At 42.7% G+C, this 13,026-nt stretch overlaps 1 protein-coding gene across 2 annotated transcripts in view; it reads right to left on the bottom strand.

The window, feature by feature from the left end:
- The window catches only part of LOC130355532 (rho guanine nucleotide exchange factor 7), a 182,352-nt gene extending 169,647 nt beyond the window's left edge, over window positions 1-12,705 (bottom strand). The window contains exon 1 of one of the 2 annotated variants that reach the window (XM_056555779.1): window positions 12,284-12,705. In XM_056555779.1, the coding sequence (XP_056411754.1) occupies window positions 12,284-12,448 (165 nt within the window). In that variant the 5' untranslated portion in view covers window positions 12,449-12,705. The remainder of the gene's footprint in view (window positions 1-12,283) is intronic. The other variant, XM_056555780.1, reaches the window with a different exon arrangement.
- Window positions 12,706-13,026: the final 321 nt, after the last annotated feature.

Raw genomic sequence — 13,026 nt, 5'->3', positions numbered from 1 at the left:
CCCTCGGCCATGTTTTAATCAAACTCCGTCGATATTTCGTGTCTACGTTAGATTCACATTAAAATAAATATCATTATAGTTTTTACAAATGTGTCAACATAATGATTAATTTCCAGTAAATCTGTATGCACATCTAAGGCCTCGTTCACATTGTCATCGGGCTCCGTTAGGTGGAGCTCCGCTGGCAGTTACATCAAGTTTAGCGGAGAAAAAAATGGTGAGAGCGCTATCTTTTTTTCTCTCAAAATTTCTGCTAAATTACCGGATCACCAACAGGCCCGATGCAAGTGAATGGGGGCTGTCGGGACCAGACAGTAGCTGTTTGAATCCGACCCGTTTCAGGGTTTGATCAGCTCAACAAAAGAAAAAAAAAGCCGATCGAACCCTTAACGGGTCGGATGCAAACGGCAATGTGAACCTTGCCTAATATGGTTTAAACTGGTGTAAAATGTAGTTTCATGAAAAAACTTCGATCGCGGGGGGATCGAGTGCTGGGGCCATACAGCTATATGGAGGGGGGCATGACGGCCCCCCGATTTGGGCGGGGGTCGTGATGCGCTGCTCCAGGGAAGAGCCGGAGCTCCATACAGGAGATTGCAGGGGGGCCCAGTGCTCGGATTCCTGCGGATAGGGGATACGTTTTTATCCATAAGATAACTACAATAAAGGCTCTGAACACCTTTGCATATATTTCTTTTATTATTTCCGGAATACAAAATGAAGCAATTGTTTAAACAGTCTTTATTAAGAATTGCTGCTCAAAGAAAGATAGCAATAATCCATCATATGGACATCTGCTATCTCAGAATTAAGGCTATGTTCACATGGAATATCTCTGTGCGGACATTGCCCCTGAATGCGGAGTGCTGGACCCCATTAAAGCCTTTGGTGTCCGTCAGGCTCTGTTTGTGTCCATCAAGCGTTGGATAGGCCACTTCCATTTTCCACTACTTAAAGGGGTACTCCCCTGGAAAACTTTTTTTTTTTTTTTTTTAAATCAACTGGTGCCAGAAAGTTAAACAGATTTGTAAATTACTTCTATTAAAAAAATCTTAATCCTTCCAGTACTTTTTAGGGGATATTTACTACAGAAGAAATGCTTATCTTTTTAGATTTCTCTGATGTCATGACCACAGTGCTCTCTGCTGACCTCTCCTGTCCATTTTAGGAAATGTCCAGAGCAGCATATGTTTTCTATGAGGATTTTCTCCTGCTCTGGATAGTTCCTAAAATGGACAGTGGTATACCTCAACTATGAGAAAAAAAATTCATAAAATCACATTGTCTGATTTTTAAATAATTTATTTGCAAATTATGGTGGAAAATAAGTATTTGGTCAATAACAAAAGTTCAATTTCGTCCGCCGAAGATTATCGTCCGAGGACATGACGCAGGCCGCGGGTCAGGTCTGCATCATGACAGGGAGATGTCTGCTGCTATCAGCAGCTAACATCTGCCTGCAATGACGGACATCGGAGATTGATCAGATGTCCGTCATTTAACTGGTTGCCACTGCGTATGGTGGGGGCTCCTGACGGGGGCAATGCATTTTCGGTTTCAGTTTTCGGCCAAGCACAGCCTAAATTTTTGGTTTTGGACCAATATTTCCTTTTCGGTGCATCCCTACTTTGTTATATATCCTTTGTTGGGCAATGACAGAGGTCAAACGTTTTATGTAAGTTTTCACACACTGTTACTGGTATTTTGGCCCATTCCTCCATGCAGGTCTCCTCGAGAGCAGTAACAATAGATAAAAAGAATCAGCTCACCAAGTCGTCTTCAAGGTATATAGAAGATAGCACAATACACCTGCACCAGCGGGAGCTCCGGATGGTCTCTGAGGCCAAGTCCTCAGGTGAAGCAATCAGGAAAGAGAAAAGGAAGTTCCGGCTCCCAAGGCTGGATAAAACATTCAACTTTATTTCTTCATATAAAAAATCCAGTGCATGAGCAAACAATAAAAGCAATGTAAGAAAGAACAACACCGAACGCACCGACGCGTTTCGACTTAACGCTAAGTCTTAGTCATGGCAACTACAAAACCCAGCAAGACTTCCTTTTATATCGTCATATCCCATAGGAGAGGAAGAAACACCCATGGGTGTGTACCCACAGGTGGGGAAAACAATGCAACACAGTCCCGTTAAATAAAACCACCGTGATCTAGTATTAGGACATGAATGAAAAATAATAAAAATAAAGATAATAATAATAATAAATGTGTATATAAATAAGTAAACATACATCTATATACACTTGACATTATGAAGGATGTATAATGACTAGTATATATATGACAAATCATGTCTATAATTGAGTCCAGACGGGAAGCGTGAATCCATACACAGGATCCAAAACGCCTCCCGTCTGAACAAGGACTTGCACCAGTCCCCTCCTCTACGAGGAGGATGTACTCTCTCCAGACCTGTAACTTCTATCCTGGGAACGATGCCATCATGTTTTTCTATTATATGTTTGGCTATGCCCGACAAGGATCTATTTGAAAATTGACCTGGTGAAGGTAAATTGAGATGTTCTTGTATTCTGATTTTTAATTTTCGACTGGTACATCCAATGTATTGAAGCATACATTCTAAACAGGTAATACTGTATACAACATGATGTGTTTGACAGTTAATGTAACTTTTAATATTATAACTGATATTAGTGACACATGATTTAAAGGTATTGGAGTTAGTCATAAGCTTGCAAATGCTCCTCGAGAGCAGTGATGATTTGGGGCAGTCACTGTGACAACACAGACTTTAAACTCCCTCCGAAGGTTTTCTATAGGGTTGAGATCTGGAGACTGGCTAAGTCACTCCAGGACCTTGAAATGGTTCTTATGAGGCCACTCCTTCGTTGCCTGGGCGGTGTGTTTGTGATCATTGTCATGCTGAAAGACCCAGCTTTGTTTTATCTTCAATGCCCTTGCTAATGGAAGAAGGTTTTAACTTAAAATCTCAAGATACATGGCCCCATTCATTCTTTCCTTTACACGGATCAGTCGTCCTGGTCCCTTAGCAGAAAAACAGCCCCAAAGCATGATGTTTCCACCCCCAGGCTTCACAGTAGGTATGGTGTTCTTTGGATGCAACTCAGCATTCTTTCCCCTCCAAACACGATGAGTTGAGTTTTTACCAACACACCGCATGAAGGGGGCATGTTGACCACCGCATGAAGCGGCAGCCGACACACACCCTCAATACAGCGCCATGGCAGAGCCGGAGATTGCCGAAGGTATCGCTCTGGCTCTGCCATAGAGTTGTATTGAGGGGGTATGACTAAGGCTGCCGAGGCCCCGTACAGGAGATCTCGGGGCCCCCAGCGATCTGAATCTAATCCCCTATCCTTAGGATTGGGTGATAAGTTTTTCAGGACTGGACTACTCCTTTAAGTAGGGGGACACGTTCTGTCACTGCATGATTTGAGTCCCTGGCGTCGTAGTGTGTTACTGATGGTAACCTTTATTACTTTGGTCCCAGCTCTCTACAGGTCATTCACTAGGTCCCCCGATGTGTTTCTGGGATTTTTGCTCACTGTTCTTGTGATCATTTTGACACCACGGGGTGAGATCTTGCGTGGAGCCCCAGATCATGGGAGATTATCGGTGGTGTTGTATGTCTTCCATTTTCTAATAATTGCTCCCACAGTTGATTTCTTTACACCATGCTGCTTTTCTATCTATTGCAGATTCAGTCTTCCCAGCCTGGTGCAGGTCTACAATTTTGTTTCTGGTGTCCTTCGACAGCTCTTTGGTCTTGGAAATAGGGGAGTTTGGAGTGTGACTGTTTGAGGTTGTGGACAGGTGCCTTTTATACTGATAACTAGTTCAAACAGGTGCCATTAATACAGGTTACAAGTGGAGGACAGAGGAGACTCTTAAAGAAGAAGTCACGGGTCTGTGAGAGCCAGAAATCTTGCTTGTTTGTAGGTGACCAAATACTTATCTTCCACTATAATTTGCAAATAAATTGTTTAAAAATCAGACAAGGTGATTTTATGGATTTTTTTTCTCATTATGTCTCTCATAGTTGAGGTATACCTATGATGAAAATTACAGGCGCATCTCATCTTTTTAAGTGGGAGAACTTGCACAATTGGTGGCTGACTAAATACTTTTTTGCCCCACTGTATCCCCTATCCTGTCCTGTGGCTTTCCAAAAATGTGGTAAGGCCTCACAGTTTTATGTTTACACAACGGAATGCCCGTGCAAAATCCCGCCAGAATATTCCGCACAGACATTACGCTGCAGAGTTCCATTGATTTCAATATGATTCTGCTGCACTGTGCACACTGTGTTTCTGCCGCACAAATCCCAATTCTGTTGTCTGCAAAAAGAATAGACTTGTCTATTCTTTTTGTAGATTTTGCTCGGAAATGCATTGCCGTTTATGAGACAGCATATTTCGGAGTGTTCCTAGTGCCCGTTGGATTATTCAAATGTGCGGTATGTCCGCCCGTGTTTTCCGGGCCCACATTCTGCACATTTTCCTACTGTGTGAACATACCCTTAGAAGGAAGCACTGGTCTAATGTGTATGGGCAAATCTACATTGATCATAATAATGCTCCTTGCACTTGTGTTTCATATTGTTACGGACACTGTAATGGCAGAGCTTTCTTATCATACTCTATTTTGTATCCTTTGTTATATTTTTTGAAAATTTCACTATCTGAGCAGCATGTCAAAAATAAGATCTAAGATAATTAGATTTATAAACTAATTACATATGAATAGAGGCCACCTATCCTAAGAATAAACTGGCCTGAAATCCCTACAGATATTGAAAATGAAGTGCCACATCAGTGATCTTTAAGTGGTACTCCGGTGGGGAAAAAAATTTCAAATCAACTGGTGCCAGAAAGTTACACTGATTTGTAAATTACTTCTATTTAAAAATCATAATCCTTCCAGAACCATCAGCTGCTGTATACTACAGAGGAAGTTGAGTTGTTCTTTTCTGTCTGGCCACAGTGCTCTCTGCTGACACCTCTGTTCATATCAGGAACTGTCCAGAGAAGAGAGGTTTGCTATGGGGATTTTCTCCTGCTCTGGACAGTTCCTGACATGGACAGAGGTGTCAGCAGAGAGCACTGTAATCAGACTAAAAAAGAACTACTCAACTTCCTGTTGAGCATACAGCAGATGATAAGTACTGGAAGGATTAAGATTTTTTAATAGAAGTAATTTACAAACTTTCTGGATCCAGTTGATATGAAAAAAATTGTTTTCCACCGGAGTAACCCCTTTAAATGGGCACTGTCAGATACAAAAACTTTTGATATGTTGTAAAGCATGTATAACCAATAGGTTTTGCAATTGCTCTCATTAGAAAATGTTCAATATTTCATACTGAAAAAGCCAGTCACACAACTGCCCCCCCTGCCTGCTTGGACACATACTAGTCCTGCTGTGTCCATGCATCATCACCTATGTCATGGACACACTTCCTTGATTGACAGCTGTGAGCACAGGGGTCGCAGCTGGAGGAAAAATCCTCCCACTGTCAGCTTGTGTCCCTCTACTGTCAGTGAGGACAAGCTGGGAGTTGTAGTTTTGCTAATGCTAGGGGAGATGTGAGCAGACAGCATGCTGAGGGCGGGGGCGGAGACCTGCACAATGAGGCCACGCCCCCTCCCTTTGAGAGGAATTCAGACTAGTGAGCTAAATTAAAAGTGTAATAAAAAAATAATAATAAAAGGTGCTAGACACATAAAAATGAGATGTACATGGTCAGGATTAGGTACTGAGTGATATATTTAAAAAAATGTTTTTGTTGGATCTGACGGGTACGCTTTAAGGATTCCGGGGCGTACAGGTATGCCCTTAGTTCTTTTAACTCCTTAAGGACTTAGGACGTATGAGTACGTCCTAAGTCCGGTCCCTGTCTATAACGCGGGGTCCCGGCGTCATAGCGGGATGGTCCCGGCGCCTATTTAAAGCCGGGACCCGCGGCTAATAGCGTGCGGCCGCGATTGTTCGGCCACGCGCTATTAACCCTTCCGATGCGGCGCTCAAAGCTGAGCGCCGCATCGAAAGTGAAAGTAAATGCTTCCCGGCTGCTCAGTCGGGCTGATCGGGGTCATCGCGATAAAAAATGCCCCGATCAGCTACCCAGAGAGAAGAAGGTCCCTACCTTCTTCCGTCAGCGTCCCGGCTCTGATTGATTGCTCCATGCCAGAGTTACAGGATGGAGCAATCAACCGCCGATTCCACAGCTTGTTACCATGCAACGGCAAGGCAACAATCTGTGTATGCAATCAGCCATTGCAAGCTCATAGGTCCCTATAGGAGCTATGAGCTCGCAAAAAAAAGTGTCAAAAAGAAGTTAAAGGGGTACTCCGGTGAAAACCTTTTTTCTTTTAAATCAACTGGTGCCAGAAAGTTAAACATATTTGTAAATTACTTCTATTAAAAAATCTTAATCCTTCCAGTACTTATTAGCTGCTGAATGCTACAGAGGAAATTCCTTTCTTTTTGGAACACTGATGACATCACGAGCACAGTGCTCTCTGCTGACATATCTGTCCATTTTAGCAACCGTGCATAGCAGATGTATGCTAAGGGCAGCATGGTGGCTTAGTGGCTAGCACTGCTGCCTTGCAGTGCTGGGGTCTTGGGTTCAAATCCCACTAAGGACAACAATAAATAAATAAAGACTTATTATAATAATGTCAGCAGAGCGCACTGTGCTCGTGATGTCATCAGAGAGCATTCCAAAAAGAAAGGAATTTCCTCTGTAGTATTCAGCAGCTAATAAGTACAGGAAGGATTAAGATTTTTTAATAGAAGTAATTTACAAATATGTTTAACTTTCTGGCACCAGTTGATTTAAAAGAAAAAAGGTTTTCACCGGAGTACCCCTTTAACCCTTTCAGGTATTCCCTTCTGAATTAAAAGTTTAAATCACCCGGCATTTCCTAGTAACTAAATAAAACAGTGTAAATAAAAATAAACATATGTGGTATCACCGCGTGCGGAAATGTCCGAGTTATAAAAATATACTGCTTTTAAAACCACACGTTCAATGGCGTACGCCCCAAAAAATTTCAAAGTGCAAAATAGCGCATTTTTGATGAATAAAAAGTGATCAAAAAGTCTGGTCAGAACAAAAATGGTACCACTAAAAACTTCAGATCACAGCGCAAAAAATGAGCCCTCATAGCGCCCTGTACACAGAAAAATAAAAAGGTTATAGGGCTCAGAAAATGACAATTTTAAACGTATACATTTTCCTGCATGTAATTATGATTTTTTTCTGAAGTAATACAAAATCAAACCTATACAAGTAGGGTATCATTTTAACCGTATGGACCTACAGAATAAAGATAAGGTGTCATTTTTAACAAAAAATGTACTGCGTAGAAACGGAAGCCCCCAAAATTTACAAAATGCCATTTTTTCTTCAAGTTTGTCGTACAATGATTTTTTTTTTCCGTTTCGCCGTGGATTTTTTGGTAAAATGACTAATGTCACTGCAAAGTAGAATTGGTGGCGCAAAAAATAAGCCATAATACAGATTTTTAGGTGCAAAATTGAAAGGGTTATGATTTTTTAAAGGCAAGGAGGAAAAAATGAAAATGCAAAAACGTGAAATCGCTCGGTCCTTAAAGGAGCAGTCCAGTGGTGAACCCAGTGGTGAACAACTTATCCCCTATCCTAAGGATAGGGGATAAGTTTGAGATCGCGGGGGTCCGACCGCTGGGGCCCCCTGCGATCTCCTGTACGGAGCCCCGACAGCCCGCGGGAAGGGGGCGCGTCGACCTCCGCACGAAGCGGTGGCCGACACGCCCCCTCAACACAGCTCTATGGCAGAGCCAAAGCGCTGTCTTCGGCAATCTCTGGCTGGAAAACATTCTTTTTTATTTTTATCAACTGGTGCCAGAAAGTTAAACAGATTTGTGTATTACTTCTATTTAAAAATCTTAGTCCCTCCAGTATTTATCAGCTGCTGTATACTACACAGGAAGTTGAGTTGTTGTTTTCTGTCTCACACAGTGCTCTCTGCTGACACCTCTGTCCATGTCAGGAACTGTCCAGAACAGGAATAAATCCCCATAGCAAAACTATCCTGCTCTGGACAGTTCCTGACATGGACAGAGGTGTCAGCAGAGAGCACTGTGGTAAGACAGAAAAGAAATTCAAAAAGAAAAGAACTTCCTCTGTATTACACAGCAGCTGATAAGTACTGGAAGGATTAAGATTTTTAAATAGAAGTCATTTACAAATCTGTTTAACTTTCTGGCACCAGTTGATTTAAAAAAAAAAAAAAAAAAAAATATATATATATATATATATATATATATATATATATATATATATATGTTTTCCACTGGAGTACCCCTTTAACCTGTTAAGGACGAAGGACGTTAGAGAACGTCCTTGGTTCTGCTCCCGTGATATAAAGCGGGGTTACACAGTAACCCCGCATCATATCACGGCGGGCCCAGCGTCATAGTGAAGCCAGGACCCGCCGCTAATAGCGCGCGGCACCACGATCGCTATTAACCCTTTAGCCGCGCGCTCAAAGCTGAGCCGCGCGGCTAAAACCGAAATTAAAAGTGCCCGGCTAGCTCAGGTAGCTGTTCGGGATCGCTGCGATGAAATCGCGGCATCCCGAACAGCTATACTTCAGGAGCAAGTTCTCTTACCTTCCTTCCTGAAGTCCGATCGCCGATTGAATGATTCAAGCCTGAGATCCAGGCTTCATCATTCAATCGCCGAAAACACTGATTGATGCATTCCTAGGGAGATGCATCAATCATTGTTAAAGATCAGTAAATGCCATGTTATAGCCCCCCCTAGGGGCTATAATATGGCATAAGAAAAGTGTAAAAAAAATCATTAACCATTTCAATGATCCCTTCCCCTAATAAAAGTTTGAATCACCCAGCATTTCCAAGAATAAAAAAAAAACTGTGTAAATAAAAATAAAAATAAATATATGTGGTATCGCCGCGTGCCGAAATGTCCGAATTATAAAAATATACCGCTTTTTAAACCGCACGTTCAATGGTGTATGCGCAAAAAAATTCAAAAGTCCAAAATAGCGTATTTTTGGTCACTTTTTATATCATGAACAGATTAATAAAAAGCTATCAAAAAGTCCAATCAATGCAAGAATGGTACCGAAAAAAACATCACGGCGCAAAAAATTAGCCCTTATAGCCCCCTGAACATGGAAAAATAAAAAAGTTATAGGGCTCAGAAAATGACAATTTTAAACGTATAAATTTTCCTGCATGTAGTTATGATTTTTTTTTCAGTAGTAATACAAAATCAAACCTATACAAGTAGGGTATCATTTTAACCGTATGGACCTAGAGAATAAAGGTAAGGTGTCATTTTTACCGAAAAATTTACTACGTAGAAACAGAAGCCCCCAAAAGTTACAAAATGGCATTTTTTTTCAGTTTTGTCGCACAATGATTTTTTTTTTCCGTTTCGCTGTAGATTTTTGGGTAAAATGACTTATGTCATTACAAAGTAGAATTGGTGGCGCAAAAAATAATCCATCATATAGAATTTTAGGTGAAAATTTTAAAGAGTTATGATTTTTTAAAGTTAAGGAGGAAAAATTGAAAACGAAAAAACGGAAAAAGCCCCAGTCCTTAAGGGGTTAAAGGGGTTATCCAGGAAAAAACTTTTTTTTATATATCAACTGTCTCCAGAAAGATAAACAGATTTGTAAATTACTTCTATTAAAAAATCTTAATCCTTTCAGTACTTATGAGCTTCTAAAGTTAAGGTTGTTCTTTTCTGTCTAAATGCTCTCTGATGACACGTGTCTCGGGAAACACCCAGTTTAGAAGAGGTTTGCTATGGGGATTTGCTTCTATACTGGGCGGTTCCTGAGACACGTGTCATCAGAGAGCACTTAGACAGAAAACAACAACCTTAACTTCAGAAGCTCATAAGTACTGAAAGGATTAAGATTTTTTAATAGAAGTCATTTACAAATCTGTTTAACTTTCTGGAGCCAGTTGATATATAAAAAAAAGTTTTTGTCCTGGATAACCCCTTTAAGGTTTTGAGGCAATAATAGGTAGACAACCTGGATTCCGCTATAGCAATAGAAACTATTTGGTAACCTTTATCTGTTTACCTTAGTGATAGGATAACACACTTATTTTCTGGATTGTCCATAAATGTTTTATTAAGGGTGCATTCCCACGTGGCGGATTTTGCTGCGTATTTGGTGCTGCGTATTTTCCTACCCATTGACTTCAACAGGGAAAATAAAATACGCAGCAGCAAATACGCAGCAAATATGCTGTGTGGGAACGTACCCTTAGGGTACATTCCCACACGGCGTATTTGCTGCGTATTTGCTGCTGCGTATTTTATTTTCTCTGTTGAAGTCAATGGGTAGGAAAATACGCAGCACCAAATACGCAGCAAATACGCAGCAAAATACGCCGTGTGGGAACGTACCCTTAAAGAGTATAGAGCCCTTGGGACCTCGCAGGTCACCCACGTGTCTATAACCCCCCCCTGCCAAAACAGTGCCAATGATTTAATAAGTCCTTACTGCCCAGGTATTGATAAATTCCCCCCTCCCCCTATAAGTATATATGCAAGCATGTATGGCACTTTACAAGCTGGCACATATATAATGTTTTAGGGTACGTTCCCACCTGGCGTATTTGATGCGTATTTGCTGCTGCATATTTTATTTTCCCATTGAAGTCAATGGGTAGGAAAATTTGCAGCAGCAAATACGCAGCAAAATACGCAGCAAAATACGCAGCAAAATACGGCAGGTGGCAATGCACCCTTAGGGTACGTTCCCACCTGGCGTATTTGATGCGTATTTGTTGCGTAACTGCTGCTGCATATTTTATTTTCCCATTGAAGTCAATGGGTAGGAAAATACGCAGCAGCAAATACGCAGCAAAATACGCCAGGTGGGAATGCACCCTTAGGGTATATTCCCACACGGCGTATTTGCTGCGTATTTGCTGCTGCGTATTTTATTTTCTCTGTTGAAGTCAATGGGTAGGAAAATACGCAGCACCAAATACGCAGCAAATACGCAGCAAAATACGCCGTGTGGGAACGTACCCTTACAGGCACTTGAGACACATTGATTCCCTGGGACTAAGATAGTACTGAAACACCTAAAAGAGTGTGCTATCTAAAACATAACGCTATCTAAAACATAACAATCATGCTGATATGTATTTGTTTGTTTACACCTGTCTATAAAACCACAATGCTAAATGTTTACAATCACTAATAGTGTAAAACCTGGAAATAACAGCACAAGATGCAATGTATAACAAAGCGAGAAAATACAGCAGCGCCTCGTCCCCATAGGTGAATTTAGACAGTACTTCTATTCTATACACGTCATGTGATCAACAGTGTTGAGCACGAATATTCGGAATGCTAATTTTTAATCGCCAATATCAGCACTTTTGCGATTTGGCGAATATTTAGAATATAGTGCTATATAGATTCGTAATGACGAATATTCCTTGTTTTTTTTTTGTTTTGTTTTGTTTTTCACATGCAAATTTTTACTGCAAATTTTTTTTTGTTTGTTTTTTTCACATGCTAAATTTTTCTGCGCATTTTTCATGCCAATTTTCGCATGGGAAAAAAAAGGGAATGAACATAGCGAATATGCGAATTTTGCAAACATGCAAATTCGAATATGATGCTCATCACTAGTGATCAATAGACAGTATCTAGGTCAGTGTTTCCCAAGCAGGGTGCCTCCAGCTGTTGCAAAACTACAATTCCCAGCATGCCCAGACAGCCTTCGGCTGTCTGGGCATGCTGGGAGTTGTAGTTTTGCAACAGCTGGAGGCCCCGTGGTTGGGAACCCCTGGCTATCATTGAGGTGATGGCCAGCAGCATGTGACCCAGAAGCCTCCTCGGCCTGCCATTGGCTGTAGTGTGGATCTCCACCAGTAGGAGTGTCTGGGAAGATCTCACACTGACAAAGAGCACAGCTGTCATAGCCATCTCCTTGTGTGGAAGCCTGGATAGCCCCTCACATCCCAGCTAGGGTCCACCACTGCACCCATCACACTACAATGCCCTCTGCTCTGTGTACTAGGGCAGCGGCCTATATACAGTCTATATATACCCATGTATACACACATCTGCCATATGTACGAGGGACAATGACTCCTAGCATTCGGGCACCTCCTCCACCTCCAGCTGTCGGCCCCATAACCCTTCAGAATGGGGGGCGGTGGAGGGGCTGCACATTAACCTCTTCAGTGCCCCAGAGGATGACCCCCCCCCCCCCCCCCCCCCCCTCCTTACCTTGTCTATGGTGCCCGGCAGCAGCCGCTCCAGCAGCCTGCACAGCACCACCCCGTCCTTCAGGGACCCCTGCAGGAAGCCCTCCGGGTCGGAAATGGTCTTCTTGGGGGACTCCAGCACCCCCAGTGTGATGAGCCATGTCACGGTCTGCTCTGCTGAATTCATGGCTCACCCCCCGAATACAGCCCGATACACAAGGGGGGCAGGGGCGGCCGGTGCGGGCTCCCCAGATACAGCCCCTTCCCCCCCGCTCCGAGGAGATGCGCAGGCGATTTCCCCCCGTTCACATTGAAGCCCGGGCTGCCGCCGCCGCTGATCCCTCCTTTCCTGGGTAGATGCAGATGATGACGCCTCGATGCTGTAGAAAATGCAGCAGGTCCGCTCCCTCTCCTCCTCCCCCTCCTATTCCTGGCTCTCCCTCACAGCCCCCCTTTCTTTCATGGCTGGGCCCTGGCAGCCTGTCATTACATACACAACCTGCAGTGCCGCCCCAGCCTGAACTCTACAGAGAATACACTGCATATACTGCATGGAGCTGCCCCCTGCCTGTGCCAGGGTGCCACCAACTTTATTACTAGGGAGCAGGCAGGGTGTCCAGGTGTAGTGACATTATGTATCTCCTGGTATATATACTAGCTGAGTACAGGCGGTTTTCCTTCCTAATCCTTGTTGGGGAGGAAAATAGACAAAGGAGGAAGCTTTTGACTTCATATCCCGTCCTCATATATTGTTGTCATATCCTA

Source organism: Hyla sarda, chromosome 2 (genome assembly GCF_029499605.1).
Source record: "Hyla sarda isolate aHylSar1 chromosome 2, aHylSar1.hap1, whole genome shotgun sequence".
NCBI classification, from domain to species: Eukaryota; Metazoa; Chordata; class Amphibia; order Anura; family Hylidae; genus Hyla; species Hyla sarda.
The sequence above is the reverse complement of the archived record's forward strand: the minus strand, read 5'-3'. Positions and strand labels throughout refer to the sequence as shown.